The sequence below is a fragment of the Chiloscyllium plagiosum genome, unplaced genomic scaffold (assembly GCF_037043375.1).
Source record: "Chiloscyllium plagiosum isolate Xiang-an unplaced genomic scaffold, Cpla_swu_hap1 HiC_scaffold_3, whole genome shotgun sequence".
NCBI lineage: Eukaryota > Metazoa > Chordata > Chondrichthyes > Orectolobiformes > Hemiscylliidae > Chiloscyllium > Chiloscyllium plagiosum.
The window spans coordinates 56,126,876-56,147,152 of NW_028270141.1; the positions used below are offsets into that span (position 1 = coordinate 56,126,876).

Below are 20,277 nucleotides of genomic sequence, written 5' to 3' on the forward strand. Positions count from 1 at the left end.
GGAATGGACAACCTCTGACCACTTAGAGGCTTAAACAATAGTCATGTTTTCTATGGCATTCCTCAAACTGCCGTCTTTGGACTGAGGATCTGCTTAAAATTGTGTAATGGTCTTGAGAAGTATCTCAATTTCCTTCATTGTAGATGCTCTGTTCCAGGCATTCACAAATGTCAGGTCTTTTCAATAAGCCGTGCTATTTCCTTAAATGTGGAACACACTACTCAAGTCATGTGGCAACATTGTTCTTTTTCCCGAGCATAACAGAAGTATCATCTGAAGCGAACGTCACCGTTTTCATCATGACCAACTTAATAGCATAAAAATATTTGATAGCGATAATGGTTTCTGTATTACAGGCAGGTAAGTTAATTCCACCAAATGCTGTCTAACGTGCTGCAAATGCTACATCTCAATGTTTTTCCATCAATAATGTGTTAAATGGGTGGACAGGTGAATCCCCGTAACAGCACTGTCTGTGTTGAAACTTATTACCTCTTTAAAAACTTCAAGAACATTATCTTATTTCTCGTGTTTGAATGTTTTTATATCTGTTCCAAACTTGTCTGTCTCTGTTATTTGTACTTTTAGCATGTTTCTTACAGCAAATCCAAGAGTGTGTGAATATAATTTTCTTAAGAATGTGCACATGAGCTATTAGGGTGCCATCAGGTACCTATGACAGGCAGGGTCAACAGTGAGGGCCATTACCTTGTTTTTGGTACAAGGCAGTCATTTTGCCTTAAAAACCCAGAGAAGTTCTTGGGCAGTTTAGACAGGACCTGACTGAGGTCAAGAACAAATTTAGTCTTTCGCCTTAAAGGGAGCATTGGCCAATTGTGGTAAGCGATATTTTTGGTAGAAAGGCTTTTAGTTCGGGCAACTTCAAGCCCAGGGGTGTTTGTTTAGAAATTCTCAGGTTACTAAAAAGTTGAGAGACTCTGTTTTTGAGTGTTTTAATGTAAGAAAACTTCATAGTTCATGGGGGAAAACATACAGCAGCAAATAAGCTTTACCAAATTTTAAGATTTGACATAATAGAGTTATGAATCATTCTAAAGTGGTAATGTTGTAGAATAGATTTAAACTTTTATTTTGCAAGATTTTTGATTTTGAAGCTGTTATATCTAGATAGCCCTTTGATTTTGCTACTTAATTTTGTTTTCTCTCTGTTAAAGAAACTCTGCAATCTTGTATGACAATGAATTCAGTGAATGATCATCAGGTTGACTATAAAAAAAGCTCAGGCCAGATTTCATTCCAGGATCTGACTTGTGCAGTAGTGCCATCAGCCAGGATTGTGACACATGATATCTGTGTAGTTGGTTGAGTCGCATTGTCCTTTGCCAGTGGCTTTGTTAATCAGATGAATGTACATTGAGTAACTGTACAATTTTTGTGAATGTATCAAGATTCGTCGCTCACACTGAGTTTTGAATCAAAAGAAATGAGTGAATTCATATCTACATTATCTTGTGCATTTATTTCTAGGTAACTTTTTTCATACCAGCAAGTGTACATTGAATATTAATAATGATTTATCTGCCAATTTGAAGCCTTTTTTATTAACTGTAGGGTAATCATCTTCAGCCTTGAAACTGACTTTCATTTATCAGTGTTTATGGAGAGAGAAACAAGTGCTTGAAAATTTGTTTTTCTTCAATTGCAGTCAGTGTTTTGTGGTGAACCTGTCTGAACAGCATTCCAACCCCTGCTTTAGAAATTCCCTGTCTATTCCCTTTGTAAAACCTGATGTTGCATTCTACTGAGAGCTCCTCAAGAATGGATGTTTTTGCCTTGCTAGATAGGTTTACTAAATGCAGAAAAAGGGAGCATCTTGCAGGATGTGCCTTGATAAATTTTCATTTTTGCTTTTTAGTTTCATGTTGGCTTCTTTTCACCCTCCAATGGATAGTTGTTTTGAATATGCTTCATGCATAATGAAGTGTCTTAAATAAAAAAAATCAAAAAGTAGTGGAAATTATTCTTGAGTTTGTGTAAAGAATTTTAGGAAGATTTTAACATTATTTTTGATATCTTTATTCCCGACAGGTCCAAGATGGGCATCCTGGAATCTTGGTGTTTTTATTTGTATCAGGTGTGCAGGAATCCACCGAAATCTCGGTGTGCATATATCTCGAGTGAAATCGGTAAACTTGGACCAGTGGACACCAGAACAAATACAGGTATAAACCATATTGTCATCTTTGTGTGTTGCTTCATAACTACTTGTTCCAGTGAGTTGCGATGCATGTGTACAAATTAGGAGTAGAAGTAGGCCTCATTCTCTTGAGTGAGCTGTATCATTCACCAAGATGATAGATGATCTGTTTACCTCACATCTCTATCTGGATAACCTTTAACCCTCGACTTATTGACGATCGATCTACCTTTGCCTTGAAAATATTCAAGGATTCTGCATTTTTGATGAAGAAAACTGTAAAAGCTTTTTGCACTCTGCGAAAAACATCTCTCCTCATCTGTCTTCAGTGCATGACCCTTTATTTTGAAATGCTGTCCCAAAGTTCTAGATCCTCCATCAGATGAATCTTCACACTCGCCCCATCAAAACCTCTCAGGGTTACAAGTCATCAATTACTCTCCGAAACTGGAGTATTTAGTGTTGCTGTTAGCTTATGCTTTTACCTTTTGGGGGAAAAAAAGGACTCTTTTTAGATGCCAGCTTTGTACTGTTTTGCCCATCTGATGTAGATTAGCATCGGGTCCTGTCCTGATAATGCGAGAGTATGTTGGTATTGATTTCACTGATAAAGATATATGCTTCTGTTGATCATTAGCGTAAACACTAAACATGTTCAATCCTCTTCAGACAAAAAAAAAGCAGTTTTTAGTGCTAGTACTAGTTTTAAATTGTATTTACACAATTTGCAATGTTTGCAACACACAATACCATTATGCTTTGTGTGTTGGCTGTTTGTCAGAGTTTGCCTGCCCTTTCCCAGCAGTGCACAATGTATTTTTTTCGTTTTTGAGTGCTAACTGATTCATTTTAGAACATAGAAAAGTACAGTGCATAACAGGTCCTTCAACCCACAATGTTGTGCCGAGGATTAATCCTAATCTAAAATAAAATAACCTAACCTACGTCCCCCTCAATTCACTGTTGTCCATGTGCATGTCCAGCAGTCGCGTAAGTGTCCCTAATGAATCTGCTTCCACCACCTCTACTGGCAACGCATTCCATGCATTCACAACTCTGTGTAAAGAACCTACCTCTGACGTCTCCTCTATACCCTTCTCCTAACACCTTAAAACTATGACCCTTCATGGCAGTCAATCCTGTCCTGGGGAAAGGTTTCAGCCTATCGACTCTATCCATGCTTCTCATTACCTTGTACACCTCTATGAGGTCACCTCTCTTCCTCCTTCTCTCCATAGAGAAAAGACCAAGCTTATTCAACCTCTCTTCATAAGGCAAGCCCTCCAGTCCAGGCAGCATCCTGGTAAACCTTCTTTGCACCCTCTCCAAAGCCTCTGCATCTTTCCTATAATATGGTGACCAGAACTGGACACAATATTCCAAGTGTGGTCTCACCAGTTTTATAGAGCTGCAGCAAAACCTCGCAGCTCTTGGACTTGATCCCTTGTTAATGAAAGCCAAAACACTATATGCTTGCTTAATAAACCTATCCACTTGGGTGGCAACTTTGAGGGGTCTATGCATTTGGACACCAAGATCTCACGTGTTCTTCCACACTGCCAAGAGCCCTGTCTTTTAATGCTACATTCAGCATTCAAGTTCAGCCTTCCAAAATGCATCACTTTGCATTTATCCAGGTTGAACTCCATCTGCCATTTCTCAGCCCAGCTCTGCATTCTGTCTATGTCACGCTGCAGCCTGCAACAGCCCTCTATACTATCAGCAGCACCTCCAACCTTTGTGTCATCAGCAAATTTACTAATCCACTCCTCAACCACCTCATCCAAGTCATTTATAAAACCTACAAAGAGCAGAGGCTCAAGAACAGGCCCTAGCGGGAAACCACTCACTGACCTCCAGGCAGAATACGTTCCATCTACAACCGCACTCTGCCTTCTGTCAGCCAACCAATTCTGAATCCAGACAGCCAAATCTCCCTGTATCACATATTTCTTGACTTTATGAATGTGCCTACCATGGGGAACCTTTATCAAGTGCCTTGCTGAAGTCCATATACACCACATCCACGACTCGACCTTTGTCAACCTCTCTCGTCACCACCTCAAAGAACTCAATAAAAATTGAGGCATGACCTGCCCCTCTCAAAGCCTTGCTGACTGCTTTTAACCGCTCTATGCTTTTCGAAATAGTCATAGATTCTATCCCTCAGAATTCTTTCCTTGCTGACCGCAGATGCAAGACTGTCTGGTCTGTAATTGCCAGAGATTTCCCTATTACCCTTCTTGAAAAGAGGAACAACATTCGCTTCCCTCTAATCCTCTGGTACAACTGCCACAGAGAGTGAGGAAGCAAAGATCTTCGCGGCGACTTAGCAACTTCCTTTCTCGCTTCCCGGAGCAACCTAGGATAAATCTGGCTCAGCACTGGGGACTTATCAATTTTAATGTTTGCCAAAATTTCCAACACACCAACTTCCTCAAGCTTAATCTGTTCAAGCCTGTTTTCCAGCTCCTCAAAGTTCTCATTCACAACAAGGTCCCTTTCCTTAGTGAAAACTGAAACAAAAAACTCATTTAGGGCTTCCCCTATCTGCTCAGACTCCACGCACAAGTTCCCTATGCTATCCCTGACTGTCCCTACCTTCTACCTGATTATTCACTTATTCCTCCAGTATGAATGAAATGACTTTGGGTTCTCCTTAATCCTTCCTGCCAAACCTTTTTCGTGCCCCCACCTGGCTCTCCTCAATCCCTTTTTGAGCACCTTTCTAGTAAGCCTGTACTCCTCCACTTTATGTAAACTGCCTTCTTCCTTTTGACAAGAAGCTCCTCTGTTCTCGTCACCCAATGCTCTTTAGTCTTGCCCTTCTTGCCTGTCTCAGAGGAACAAATTTATGCATCATAGAACATAGAAGAATACAGCGCAGTACAGGCCCTTCGGCCCTCGATGTTGCGCCGATCCAAGCCCACCTAACCTACACTAGCCCACTATCCTCCATATGCCTATCCAATGCCCACTTAAATGCCCATAATGAGGGAGAGTCCACCACTGCTACTGGCAGGGCATTCCATGAACTCACAACTCGCTGAGTAAAGAACCTACCCCTAACATCTGTCCTATACCTACCCCCCCTTAATTTAAAGCTATGCCCCCTTGTAATAGCTGACTCCATACTTGGAAAAAGATTCTCACTGTCGACCCTATCTAAACCCCTAATCATCTTATACACCTCTATCAAGTCACCCCTAAACCTTCTTTTCTCCAATGAAAACAACCCCAAATGCCTCAGCCTTTCCTCATACGATCTTTCTGCCATACCAGGCAACATCCTGGTAAACCTCCTCTGCACTCGTTCCAGTGCCTCCACATCCTTCCTATAGTATGACGACCAAAACTGCACACAATACTCCAGATGCGGCCGCACCAGAGTCTTATACACCTACATCATGACCTCAGGACTCCGGAACTCAATTCCTCTACCAATAAAAGCCAGTACGCCATATGCCGCCTTCACCGCACTATTTACCTGGGTGGCAACTTTCAAAGATTTGTGTACATGGACACCAAGATCCCTCTGCTCATCCACACTACCAAGTATCCGACCGTTAGCCCAGTACCCCATCTTTTTGTTACTCTTACCAAAGTGAATCACCTCACACTTAGCTACATTGAACTCCATTTGCCACCTTTCTGCCCAGTTCTGCAGCTTATCTATATCCCGCTGTAACCTGCCACATCCTTCCTCACTGTCTACAACTCCTCCGACTTTTGTATCATCCGCAAACTTGCTCACCCAACCTTCTAACCCCTCCTCCAGGTCATTTATAAAAATGACAAACAGCAATGGTCCCAAAACAGATCCTTGCGGAACACCGCAAGTTGATGAACCTTTGCCATCAACTACTACCCTCTGTCTTCTTCCAGCCAGCCAACTCCTAATCCAAACCTCCAACTCACCCTCAATGCCATACCTCCGTATTTTTTGCAGTAGTCTACCATGGGGAATCTTATCAAACGCCTTACTAAAATCCATATACACCACATCTACTGCTTTCCCCTCGTCCACCTCCTTAGTCACCTTCTCAAAGAATTCAACAAGGTTTGTGAGGCACGACCTGCCCTTCACAAAACCATGCTGACTATCCTTGATCACATTATTCCTATCCAGATGTTCATAAATCCTATCCCTTACAATTCTCTCTAAGATTTTGCCCACAACAGAAGTGAGACTCACCGGCCTACAGTTACCAGGGTTATCCCTACTCCCCTTCTTGAACAAGGGAACCACGTTTGCTAGCCTCCAATCTTCTGGCACTACTCCTGTAGACAACGAGGACATAAAAATCAAGGCCAATGGCTCTGCAATCTCCTCCCTTGCTTCCCAGAGAATCCTAGGATAAATGCCATCAGGCCCAGGGGACTTATCTATTTTCACCTTTTCCAGAATTTCCAACACCTCTTCTCTACATACCTCAAAGCCATCCATTCTACTTAATTGTGACTCAGTACTCACATTGACAACAATGTCCTGTTCCTGATTGAATACTGACGAAAAGTATTCATTCAGTGTCTCCCCAATCTCTTCAGCCTCCACACGCAACTTCCCACTACTATCCTTGACTGGACCTATTCCTACCCTAGTCATTCTTTTATTCCTGACATACCTATAGAAAGCCTTAGGGTTTTCCCTAATCCTACCAACTAAGGACCTTTCATGTCCCCTCCTTGCTGCTCTTAGCTCTCTCTTCAGGTCCTTCCTGGCTACCTTATAACTCTCAATCGCCCCAATTGAACCTTCACGCCTCATCTTTACATAGGCTGTCCTCTTCCATTTAACAAGGGATTCCAATTCCTTATTAAACCACGGCTCCCTCACACGACCCTTTCCTCCCTGCCTGACGGGCACATACTTATCAAGGATACTCAATAGTTGCTCCTTGAACAAGCTCCACATATCAATTACACCCTTGCCTTGAAGCTTGCTTTTCCAAGCCACACATCCTAAGTCATGCCTCACAGCATCATAATTTCCTTGCCCCCATCTATAACTCTTGCCCTGTAGTGCACACTTATCCCTCTCCATCACTAGAGTAAAAGTCACCGAATTGTGGTCACTGTCCCCAAAGTGCTCACCTACCTCTAATTCTAACACCTGGCCTGGTTCATTATCCAGAACCAAATCCAGTATGGCCTCACCTCTTGTTGGCCTATCTACATATTGTGTCAGGAAACCCTGCTGCACACATTGGACAAACACTGACCCATCTAACGAACTTGAGCTATAGCTTTCCCAATCAATATCAGGAAAGTTAAAGTCCCCCATAACAACCACCCTATTACTTTCACTCTTCTCTTGAATCATCCTCCCAATCCTTTCTTCTACGTTTCTAGGACTATTAGGAGGCCTGTAAAAAAACTCCTAACAGGATGAGCTCACCTTTCCTATTCCTAACCTCAGCCCAAACTACCTCAGATGGCGAGTCTTCATCCATCGTCCTTTCCACAGCTGTAATACTATCTTTGACAAGCAATGCCACACCTCCCCCTCTTTTACCCCCACCTCTGACCCTACTAAAACATTTAAACCCTGGAACCTGCAACAGCCAATCCTGTCCCTGTTCTACCCATGTCTCCGTAATAGCCACAACATCGAAGTCCCAGGTACCAACCCACGCTGCAAGTTCACCTACCTTATTTCGTATACTTCTTGCATTGAAGTATACACACTTCAAGCCACTTTCCTGTTTACAGGCACCCTCCTTTGAAATTGATGCCATGTTCCTAACCTCCCTACACTCCAGGTCCTGCACCCTAAAGCTACAGTCTGGGTTCCCATGCCCCTGCAGAGTTAGTTTAAACCCCCCTCGCAACAACTGCTCCTTAAACAGTTTTCACATGTCTGTGCCCTTTCTGTGGAACAATTGCTCCCAATCTGTACTTCCCTACTCCTGTCTGATAGTCATAATTTCCTTTTCCCCAATTTAAATATCATCCCTTGGTAACTGCTCCTTTCTCTCTCCAGGGCTAAGGTAAATGTGAGGCTGTTGTGGTCACTGTCACCAAAGTGTTCTCCCACTGCGAGATCTGACACCTGTCCTGGCTCATTGCTGAGTACGAAATCCAAAATGGCCTGTCTATATACTGAGTAAGGAAACCCTCCTGAACTGACCTGACAAAAACTGCTCCATGCAAACCATCTGCAATAATGTGGTTCCAGTCAATATTGGGGAAATTGAAGTCACCATAACCCTGCTATATCTCCATTTTTTCAAAATCTGCTGACCTAGAGTTCTACGATCTCCCTACTGCCGTTAGTGGGTTTGTAGAAAACCCTCAGTGAGGTGGCTGCTCCTTTGCAATTCCTAACTTCCACGCATACTGACCCAGCAGACAATCCTTCCTCGACAATCTTCATTTCTGTAGCTGTGAAACATTCTCTGATTAGAAATGCTACACTCCCTTCTCTTTTTTACCCCCTCCTTTTTAAATGTTCTAAGCCATGGAATATCTAGCAACCATCCCTGCCCCTGTGAAACTCACGTCTTCGTTATGGCCACAACATCATAGTCCCAAGTACTGATCCATGCTCTAAGTTCATCACTCTTTCTGACACTCCATGTGTTAAAGCCGACACACTTTAACTGATCCCTTTGTTTCATCACATGAAAAGCCTCCCTGATTCACTACATCCTGTTACTGCCCCATCTACTACCCGCTCTCATATGTAGCTCTGGTTCCCACCACCTTGCCAAACTAATTTAAACCGTCCCGAACCACATGAGCGAACCTACCCAGGACATTTGTGCCCCTTCAGTTCAGGTGCATCCCATCCTACATGTACAGGTCTCATCTTCCCTAGAAGGCATCCCAAGAGTCTACGTATTTGAAGCCCTCCCTCCTGCACCAGCTGCGCGGCCATGTGTTGAGCTGCGCTCGCTGCCTGTTCCTCCCCTCTATCTCGAGGCACCGGTAGTAAACCTGAGAACACTACTCGTCGTGTTCTTCAGCTTCCAACCCACCTCTGTAGTCACTTTTCAGATCATCAATCCCTTTCCTGACTGTCATTGATGCCAATATGTACCACGATTTCTGGCTGCTCACCCACCCTCTTCAGTATTGTGTAAACCTGATCGGCGACATCCCGGAACCTGGCACTGGGGAGGCAACATACTTGCTGGGAGTCCCGTTCCTGACCACACAATCTCCTGTCAATCCATCTAACTATTGGGTCCCTTACCTCTAGCACTTTTCTATTCTCGTCTCGTCCCTTCCCTTCTGACCCTCGGTGCCAGAGACCTGGCAACTATGGCTTTCCTCTGGTAGGCTGTCCCCACCAGCAGCAGTATGCAAAACGGTATACTTATTGCTGAGGGGAACGGCCACAGGGGATCCCTGCTTTGTCTGTTCCCTTTCCTCCCCCTGACTGACCCAGCTATCCTTATCCTGTATCTGAGGAGTGACTACCTACCAGTTTCCCCCTTAGCCTCCCGGATGATCCGCAGTTCATCTCACTCCAGCTCCAGTTCCCTAACTCTTATTTTCGAGGAGCTGGAGTTGGGTGTACAGTTTTTCAATCTGCTTCCACCACACACTCATTGTGCATTCTGAATCCTAACCACTTGCACCATTTTTCCTTATTCATGTCTTTTCTCATGTTATCCCTTACCTTTAAATATATTCTTTCATTTTTGACACTTTCATCACAAGGAATAGTTTCTTCCCATCGCTGTCTCGGATTCTGAATCCCTCTATCAACTTTCCACTCTGTTTTTTTTCTCTCCCCGCCTCCCCCCTCCCCATCCCCTCTTTGCTAGAGTCATAGAATCACACAGTCCAACCAGTCCATGCTGAACATAATTCCAAACTTAGCTCGTCCTACCTGCCTGCTCTGGTCCATATCCCTCCAAACCTTTCCTATTCGTATATCCATCCAAATATTTTTTAAATGTAATTGTACCCCTATCCGTCACTTCCTTGGGAAGTTGATTCCACACGCGAACCACCCTCTATGCAAACAATTTGCTTCTCATGTCTTTTTTAAAATGCTCCTACTCGCCTTAATGTGCCCACCAGTCTTGAAATTCTCCATTTTAAGGAAAAGACAACTACCATCAACTCTCTACCACTCATTATTTTGCAAACTTGTGTCAGGCCACCTCTTAATCTCCTACGCTCCAGTGAAGAAAAGTCTCAACTCATCCAGCCTTTTATTTTTATAACTCAAGCCTTCTATACTTGGCAACATCCTAATAAATCTCTTCTGAAGCCTCTCCAGCTTAATAATATCTTTACCATGACTGGGTGACCAGAACTGGACACAGTAGAGGGGAACCTCGATTATCCGAACAAGGCAGGTGGGAATAACAAAGGAAGCATTCTCAAGTGTAAATGGAACCGCGTGACACACAGCTTCAGCCAGACTGTGTTACACCAGTTAACTTGATCAAATAGATAGACATTCTGGGATGGAGTGGGGCTGTCTTTGCTGTAGTTTTACCATGGCTCTCAAGAGATTGCCTGGATCTCTGAGCCTCTGCTCAGAGCTGTGCTGTTTCACTCATTCGGGTCATTGAACAAGGTAGATTAGAGTGGTGCTGGAAAAGCACAGCTGGTCAGGCAGCATCCGAAGAGCAGGAAAATCGATGTTTCAGGACTGAAGGCAGGGAGCCTCCGGGGTGGAGAGATAAGTGGGAGGGAGGTGGGGCTAAGGAGAGGGTAGCAAAGAGTACAATAGGTGAATGGGGATGGGGATTAAGGTGATAGGTCAGAGAGGAGGGTGAAGCGGATAGGTAGGAAGGAAGATTGGCAGGTAAGGACCAGTCATGAGGATGGTGCTGAACTGGAAGGTTGGAGCTGGCATAAGGTGGGGGGGAGGGGAAATAAGGAAACTGGTGAAGTCCACATTGATGCCCTGGGGTTGAAGTGTTCTGAGGCAGAAGATGAGGCTTTCTTCCTCCAGGTGTCGGGTGGTGAGGGAGCGGCGGTGGACGAGGCACAGGACCTGCATGTCCTCGGCAGAGTGCAAGGGGGAGTTGAAATGTTGGGCCACAGGGCAGTGCGGTTGACCCAGAGATGTTCCCTTAAGTGCTCTGCGAGAAGGTGTCCAATCTCCCTAGCGTACAGGAGACCACATCGGGAGCAACGGATACAGTAAATGACATTGGTGGATGTGCAGATGAAGCTTTGGATGTAGAAGGCTGCTTTGAGGCCTTGGATGGAGGTGAGGAGGGAGGTGTGGGTGCAGGTTTTGCAATTCCAGTGGTGTTGGGGGAAGGTGCCAGGAGGGGAGGGTGGGTTGTTGGGGGGGGGTGTGGACCTGACCAGGTAGTCACAGAGGGAACAGTCTTTGCAGAAATCAGATAGGGGTGGGGAGGGAAATATATCGCTGGTGGTGGGGTCCGTTTGGAGGTGGTGGAAATGTCAGCGGATGCTGCGGTTTATGCAAAGGGTGGAAGGTGAGGACCGGGGGGGTTCTGTCCTTGTTACAGTGGAGGGGTGGGGTTTGAGGGCGGAGGTGCGGGATGTGGATGAGATGCATTGGAGGGCATCTTCAAGGGAAGGGAAATTGCAGTCTTTAAAGAAGGAGGCCATCTGGTGTGTTCTGTGGTGGAACTGGTCCTCCTGGAAGCAGATACAGTGGAGGCAGAGGAATTGGGAATATGGGATAGCATTTTTGCAGGAGGTAGGGTGGGAAGAGGTGTAATCTAGGTAGCTGTGGGAGTCTGTGGGTTTGTAAAAAAAAAAAGTGTCGTCGGTCGTCATTGATGGGGATGGAGAGGTCCAGGAAGGGGAGGGAGGTGTCAGAGATGGTCCAAGTGAATTTAAGGTTGGGGTGAAATATGTTGAAGTTGATGAACTGTTCAACCTCCTTGTGGGAGCACGGGGTGCAGTCATCAATGTAGCGGAGGAAGAGGTGGGGAGTGGTGCTAGTGTAACTACGGAAGGTGGACTGTTCTACATAGCTGACAAAGAGACACGCATAGCTGAGACCCATACGGGTGCCCATGGCTACCCCTTTGGTCTGGAGGAAGTGGAACGAAGTACCCAGGTCTAAAACCGGTTGTCTAAAATAGTCAAAGAGAAAATGAGGTCTGCAGATGCTGGAGATCAGAGATGGAAATGTGTTGCTGGAGAAGCGTAGCAGGTCAGGCAGCATCTAGGGAACAGGAGAATCGACGTTTCGGGCATTAGCCCTTCTTCAGGAATGAGGAAAGTTTGTCCAGCAGGCTAAGATAAAAGATAGGGAGGAGGGACTTGGGGGAGGGGCGTCGGAAATGTGATAGGTGGAGAAAGGTCAAGGTGAGGGTGATAGGACAGATTGGGGTGGGGGCGGAGAGGTCGGGAAGAAGATTGCAGGTTAGGGAGGCGGTGCTGAATTTGATGGATTTGACTGAGACAGGCTGGGGGGAGGGGAAATGAGGAAACTGGTGAAATCCGAGTTCATCCCTTGTGGTTGGAGGGTTCCTAGCCGGAAGATGAGGCGTTCTTCCTCCAACCGTCGTTTCGCTGTGGTCTGACGATGGAGTCCAAAGACCTGCATATCCTTGGTGGAGTGGGAGGGGGAATTGAAATGTTGAGCTACAGGGTGGTTGGGTTGGTTGGTCCGGGTGTCCCAGAGGTGTTCTCTGAAACGCTCCGCAAGTAGGCGGCCTGTCTCCCCAATATAGAGGAGGCCACATCGGGTACAGAGGATGCAATAGATGATATGTGTGGAGGTACAGGTGAATCTGTGGCGGATATGGAAGTTTCCTTTGGGGCCTTGGAGGGAGGTGAGGGGGGAGGTGTGGGCGCAAGTCTTGCACCTCCTGCGGTTGCAGGGGAAGGTGCCGGGAGTGGAGGTTGGGTTGGTGGGGGGTGTGGATCTGACGAGGGAGTCACGGAGGGAGTGGTCTTTACGGAATGCTGATAGGGGAGGGGAGGGAAATATATCCTTGGTGGTGGGGTCCGTTTGGAGGTGGCGGAAATGACGGCGGATGATGCGCTGTACATGGAGGTTAGTGGGGTGGTAGGTGAGGACCAGTGGGGTTCTGTCCTGGTGGCGGTTGGAAGGGCGGGGTTCAAGGGCGGAGGATCGGGAAGTGGAAGAGATGCGGTGGAGGGCATTGTCGATCACGTCGGGGGGGAAATTGCGGTCCCAGATGGCCTCCTTCTTCAACGTGATCGACGATGCCCTCCACCGCATCTCTTCCACTTCCCGATCCTCCGCCCTTGAACCCCGCCCTTCCAACCGCCACCAGGACAGAACCCCACTGGTCCTCACCTACCACCCCACTAACCTCCATGTACAGCGCATCATCCGCCGTCATTTCCGCCACCTCCAAACGGACCCCACCACCAAGGATATATTTCCCTCCCCTCCCCTATCAGCATTCCGTAAAGACCACTCCCTCCGTGACTCCCTCGTCAGATCCACACCCCCCACCAACCCAACCTCCACTCCCGGCACCTTCCCCTGCAACCGCAGGAGGTGCAAGACTTGCGCCCACACCTCCCCCCTCACCTCCCTCCAAGGCCCCAAAGGAAACTTCCATATCCGCCACAGATTCACCTGTACCTCCACACATATCATCTATTGCATCCTCTGTACCCGATGTGGCCTCCTCTATATTGGGGAGACAGGCCGCCTACTTGCGGAGCGTTTCAGAGAACACCTCTGGGACACCCGGACCAACCAACCCAACCACCCTGTAGCTCAACATTTCAATTCCCCCTCCCACTCCACCAAGGATATGCAGGTCTTTGGACTCCTCCATCGTCAGACCACAGCGAAACGACGGTTGGAGGAAGAACGCCTCATCTTCCGGCTAGGAACCCTCCAACCACAAGGGATGATCTCGGATTTCACCAGTTTCCTCATTTCCCCTCCCCCCAGCCTGTCTCAGTCAAATCCATCAAATTCAGCACCGCCTCCCTAACCTGCAATCTTCTTCCCGACCTCTCCGCCCCCACCCCAATCTGTCCTATCACCCTCACCTTGACCTTTTTCCACCTATCACATTTCCGACGCCCCTCCCCCAAGTCCCTCCTCCCTATCTTTTATCTTAGCCTGCTGGACAAACTTTCCTCATTCCTGAAGAAGGGCTAATGCCCGACACGTCGATTCTCCTGTTCCCTAGATGCTGCCTGACCTGCTACGCTTCTCCAGCAACACATTTCCATATCTAAAATAGTCAAACCCAAACTTCAGATTATAATTAAAGTACAATGGAAAAGAAAAGTTGCACGTATGTCTGTAAATGTGCTTCTTGAAAGAACAGCTGTCAGGAACTTTCTGCTGTGTACGGGAGAGAGAAAAAGGGAGAGGGAGAGAAAGGGAGCAGAGACAATGTGAGAGAGAGAGTGAGGCAGAAGGGCAGTAAAGAAAGAAAATGAATAACAGAGGTAGAGTGGGAGAGAAGTTGCTGAGTTCACTGGTGTGTAATCTGTCTTGGAAGGAGGGTTTCTGCAGGTAGTGACAGAGTCTGGTTTCTGATCTCAAAATTTGGGACCTTGCGATCTTGTTCGGATAATCCAAAATTTGGATAATTGATGTTCAGATAACAAAGATTGTTCTATATTCCAGAAGAATCACCAATGTCCTCAACATAGCATTCCAACTCCTACACTGAAAGGCCTGATCAATGGAGGCAGGCATGCTAATACGTTTTTTAACTATCCTGTCTATATGTGACACGTGTCAAAGAATTATGCCCCTGTACCCCCGGGTCCCTCTGCTTGACATTACTACCCAAGACCCTACCATTAATTGAATTCGTCCTACCCTTATTTGTTGTACCAAAATGCAATACCTCTCATTTATCCTGATTGAACTCCATCTGCCATTTTTCAGCACATTGACCCATTTGATCAAGATCCCTTTGTAATCTTAGAAAACCTTCGCTGTCTACTATGTTGTCCACAAACTTAGTAACCATGCCTTCTATATTCTCCTCCAAATCATTTATATAAATGACAAATAAAAGAAGACCCAGACCTGATCCTTGTGGAACTCTGTTGGTCACAGGTCTCCAGTCTGTAAAGCAATCCTCATCCATTACTGTCTCCTGCCATGAAGCCAATTATGTATCCAATTGGTAAGCTCACCCTGAATTCCATGTGACCTAACTTTACTAATTAGTCTACCATGCAGAACCTTGTCAAAGGCTTTACTAAAATCCAAGTAGACAACCCCTCTACTGCTCTACTATCATCACCCTTTTGGCAACTTTCTCAAAACTCAGTCAAGTTTGTGAGACATAATTTTCCTAATAAAACCATGCTGAATATCCCTAATCAAGTTTTGCCTTTCTAAATGTCCTTTAAATCCTAAGTTCTATAATCCCTTTCAACAATTTACCCACAGCTGAAGTCAGACTATAGTCTATAGTTCCCCTGTTTTTCCTTATAACCTTTCTTAAACAAAAATACAACATTAACCAGTCATCAGGCACTTCACCCATAGGTAGAGATGATGCAAGTATTTCTGCAAGGGTAACTTCCTCCCTTACTTCCCCCAACATTTTGGGATAAATTAGGTCAGGTCCTAACTATTTATCTACCTTTTTTAATTTCTCTAAAACATCCAAACTTGCTTTCCTGTAATGTGAACTGTTTTTAAAGCATCAGTGTATTCTCTAGAGTCCACTTTTTCTACAGTAAAAACTGATGCAAAATATTCATTTAGTAAGTCGAACATATTCTGGGGTTCAACATGAAGGTGACCTCCTTGATCTTTAAGAGGCCATACTCTTTCTCTCGTTACCCTCTTGTTGTTAATGTATTTGTAGAATTTCTGAAAGGAGACCATGCTTTTCCATTTGATATGGAAAAGAGGGTGCTTCAGGCTAAGAGCACTCTGAGTACTCTGTCATTTATTGGGGTGGTTTCTGTGTTGACATTAAGTATCTGCATGAGTTCTGGGAGAGAGTTGGGAGTTGAGATCACTTCGGAAACATGGGAGGACATTTGTGAGAATGTGAAGAGGATTTTGTTATGTCATAGGACCCATTTAAATATTCTTCTTAGGGCTCATCTGGCTGCAGATAGTCTTGTGAAACTTAAGCAGGGAGCATCTTTAATCTGCCCCACATGTAAAATAAATGAGTACCCTCACACACACTGTTTTTGGTCCTGCCACAGGCTCCGTGCTTATTGGAGCACTGTGGCAGGAGTAATAGAGAGGGTAAAGTGGACTTGGTCTCTTCGTTCCTGGGTCTACCAGATTTACCTCACTTAGATGTATGTGGGAAAAATCTTTTTAACATTCTCACTTTTTGTGTGAGGAAGAACGTTCTGGTGTGCTGGGTGTCTGAGACCCTCCCTCCCCCGCCGCCGGGTCTGTCAGGGTGGCGTAAGATAATTATGGAACACATTCCTTTAGACTTACAAATATAGTGCACCAGAAAATGAACAACTCTTACAAGACTTGGCAGCCCTTTTTAAATTACTTGGAAACAGATCTGTCCGACATTTCGATTAAGGCTTTTGTTGAGCCATGATGGCAAATTTGGTGATGGCAAAGGTTGAATGTTATGGTCTTGTTGCACTGAGTGGCATTATTTATTTATTAATTTTCTAATAAGTTTTGATTTTCTTTTGGAGAATAGTATAGTAGTTGGTTTATTTATTGTTATGCTATATTTTCATGTTTCTGTAACTTTCTAATTTTGTCAAGAAAAATATTCAATGAAAATATTTTTAAAAATCACACAACACCAGGTTATAGTTAAACAGGTTTATTTGGAATGACTCTCTTTAGAGGCACTGCCTCTTCACCAGGTGGTGATGAACCTGATGCAGCGCCTTGAAAGCTAGTGCTTCCAAATAAATATGTTGGACTATAACCTGGTGTTGTGTGATTTTTAGCTTTGATTTTAAAGGCATCGAGGGAGTAGAGAAAGCAGGAATATGGTATTGAGATAAAAGATCAGATGTAATCCTATTGAATGGGGAAGATGGGCCGAGGGCCAAATGGCTCACTTCTGCTCCTAGTTCCCACATTTCTGTTCCAGATTCAAATCACTGACTACATGAAGTCTCCATAACTTTGCCAATTAGCTTATGCAACTTTTAAAAGGCATCTAGATTGGTACATGAATAGGAAGAGTTTATAAGTATATGGAGAAAGTGAGGACTGCAGATGCTGGAGACCAGAGTTGAAAAGTGTGGTACTGGAAAAACACAGCAGGCCAGGCAGCATCCGAGGAGCTGGAGAATCGACGTTTCGGGCATAAGCCCTTCTTCAGGAATATATGTATACGGGCCAAGTGCTGGCAAATGGGACTGGATTAATTTAGGATGAATTGGACTGAAGGGTCTGTTTCCGTGCTATACATCTTTGTGACTTAATGACCCTGTGCCCTCTTGTTTTTTCTCCTTTCTTCAATGGGAACAGTTTGTCCCTATCTCTGTCCATATCTGTTGTGATTTTCAATGCCTCAAAACAAATCTCCCCTCAACTTTTTCATCAGGGAGTGCAGCCCAAGGCCTCCTATGTATATATGTAATTGAAGTTTCTCAAACCTAGAACTATGCTTGTGAACATTTTATGCACTCTGACTTTACATGACACCCAGAAATGGAAAATGCCTTCAGTTGAGGCTAAATCAGGGCTCTGTGCAAGTTTAACAATTTCCTTTGTTTTGTACTCTGTCCTATTGATAAAACCTACAATTCTGCATGGTTTATTAGGCTGTGCCCACTTTATAAAATTGGAGCCTTTTTTAAAAGGGCTGCACAACTTTCAGCCCCCAGCCAGAGCTCCAAAGGACCTATTGCTACCTCTGAGCAGGTGACCCCAAAATATTAGCTTGCAAACTGCTGCAAGTTGGTGGCCTACGTTTTGGGAAGACCTGTGCTAAAGCAGGCAGATTAATTTTTCTGTTGATTACACAATGGTCCTGGCAATAGGTCATTTGGTACTAGAACTAAGGTGCTGAAGTGATATTTTATAAACCTCATTTGAATTGTGTGATTATTAAAATCTCTCCGACTTTTTCCAAAGTCGATTTCAGTGCTTAGCCAGAAAAATAGGCAATGAATGTGTTCTCAAATACTATAAGAAAAACTATGCTTAAGTTGGATCAGCTATGATCCAGTTGAATGGCAGAGTAAGCTCAAGGGGCCAAATGCCCTATTTTTGTTCATGTTTCTTATGGTTTTAGTGACTGTCTTAAACTGCTGATCTCTTCCCAATCTCATTGAAACTGAATCCAGAAATTGACATGCGAAATCCTTGCTTGGAAGAACTGTTCTAATATTCATTTGCATTTCAGTCATTTGCTGTTTGTTATTGAAGTCATCCAGTGCTGATAAAGATTTAACATGGCAGAGATGTGATCATTCAGAGCTTATAGAGATTTAATGTAGCAGTAATGTGATCTTCAAGATAAAACTGAAGATATAGCATTTGTTGTCCTTTTACTACTCCTCCATGCTGTCTTCAGAAGATGCAAGAAAAGTGCTAAGTACCAAATGCCTTCCAAAGCAGTGGGCAGTGCATGGCATTGTTCCACAATAAAATGGGATACTTGTTCCTTGTGGATGTCTTTATTTGACTTCAGAGTTCATATGGAGCACTCAAGTATCTAAAAATGGTCAGTCAAAATGTGCATCCTGAATCACAAAAATATGCAGTTATGCAGATTTAATTTCAGTAGTGCAGTTACTGACTTTTTATCTCAACTGTCAAGTCCTTTGCACATAGTTATGATTAACTCATTTTATGGAAAAAGAATTCTATTTAGTCGAGTGTTAAAACATGTTTTTTTTTTGTGGCCAGGAGCAGGAACACTTCCACCTCTCTCTCCTCTTGACCACCAACCCCTCCCATATAAAACAATTAGGCATTTCAAGTCTAATGTCTTTTGACTTTGCAATGAGATGAATTCCTTTGTAGATGTTAGCATTATTGCATCATGTTCTGTTGATTGTTTTGAGCACAGTGGATATTTGAAGGAGATAGAACGTGGAGATGCTGACTGTGCTTTTTCTTTGCAGTGTATGCAAGACATGGGGAATACGAAGGCTCGATATTTCTATGAAGCAAACCTTCCAGAACATTTCCGGAGACCTCAGACTGATCAGTATCCTAGAAGGCTGTTATACAGAACAGAACTGGATATCACTTCGTAAAGCTTAGAAATGCAGGAAGTAGTTGCACATTTTGAGAGGGATTAAAATTACCATGGCTAATTGAGAAAGTTAGAATGCATTAAATTCGAAGAAAAATTATACAAGGATGTCCAAGTTTGTGATGGCCCCAAAAGACTCTAAGTTCAGAATTCTGCAAACGAAGACTAAAAAGATGATAAAGACAACAGAAAATAAGCTGTAAGAACAAATGTGCAGGGGATGTTAAAAATAAATGACAATAAGAGCTCTTTTTAAACATAAGGAAAGGAAGAGCAGGCAAAATTCTCATAGGCCCCTTAGAAAATGAATCTGGGGGATGGTTATGGGGAGCCAGAAACTGGTAGAGGCATTGGAGATATTTTACATCAGTCTTTAGGGTGGAACATACTTTATTCCTCTCCTCACATTCTTTAATATTTAAAATGCCATCATCATCACTAGAGCAGTGGTATTGCACAAACTAATGGAGCTAAAGGCAGATAAAGTCCCTGGTCCTGATGGCTTTCATCTGAGGATCCTGAAAGAGGTGGCTGCAGAGATAATGGATGCATTGCTTGTAATTTTCCAAAAATCCTTGGATTCTAGAGTAGCACTAGTGTTTTGAAAACCAAAAATAGGCCATTCCTGTTCAAAAAGGGAGAGGAGAGGTGATTATAGGCAGATTAATGTAACATCTGTTGTTGGAAAATTGATAGATTCAATCATTAAGGCAGTATTAGCAACATATTTAGAAAATGATAATTAAGGAGAGTCAGCATGGCTTTATGAAAGAGACATTATGTCTGACTAGCTTTATTAGTTTTTTGAGGAAGTCGCAACCAGAGTGGAAAGTGGGGAAGCAGTTGATGTAATTGGAATTCTAGGATGTACCTCAAAAAGGGTTAAGTGATAAGAAATGGCATATTAAACAGCAGAACAGGCTCAAAAGGGCCAAATGGCCTATGCCAGCTCCTTTTTTTTTGAGATTAGATTACTTCTAAATTAACAGCAAGACACTGCTGGGGCCACAAGTGTTTAGAATATATGTCGATGACTTGGTGGAATGT

At 44.2% G+C, this 20,277-nt stretch overlaps 1 protein-coding gene across 5 annotated transcripts in view; it reads left to right on the top strand.

The window, feature by feature from the left end:
- Nucleotides 1-20,277, top strand: part of smap1 (small ArfGAP 1) — a 258,309-nt gene that overhangs the window by 53,495 nt on the left and 184,537 nt on the right. For all 5 annotated transcript variants that reach the window (XM_087979520.1, XM_043681802.2, XM_043681807.2 and 2 more), the window contains exons 2-3: nucleotides 2,050-2,183; nucleotides 19,097-19,182. In XM_087979520.1, the coding sequence (XP_087835646.1) occupies nucleotides 2,050-2,183; nucleotides 19,097-19,182 (220 nt within the window). The remainder of the gene's footprint in view (nucleotides 1-2,049; nucleotides 2,184-19,096; nucleotides 19,183-20,277) is intronic.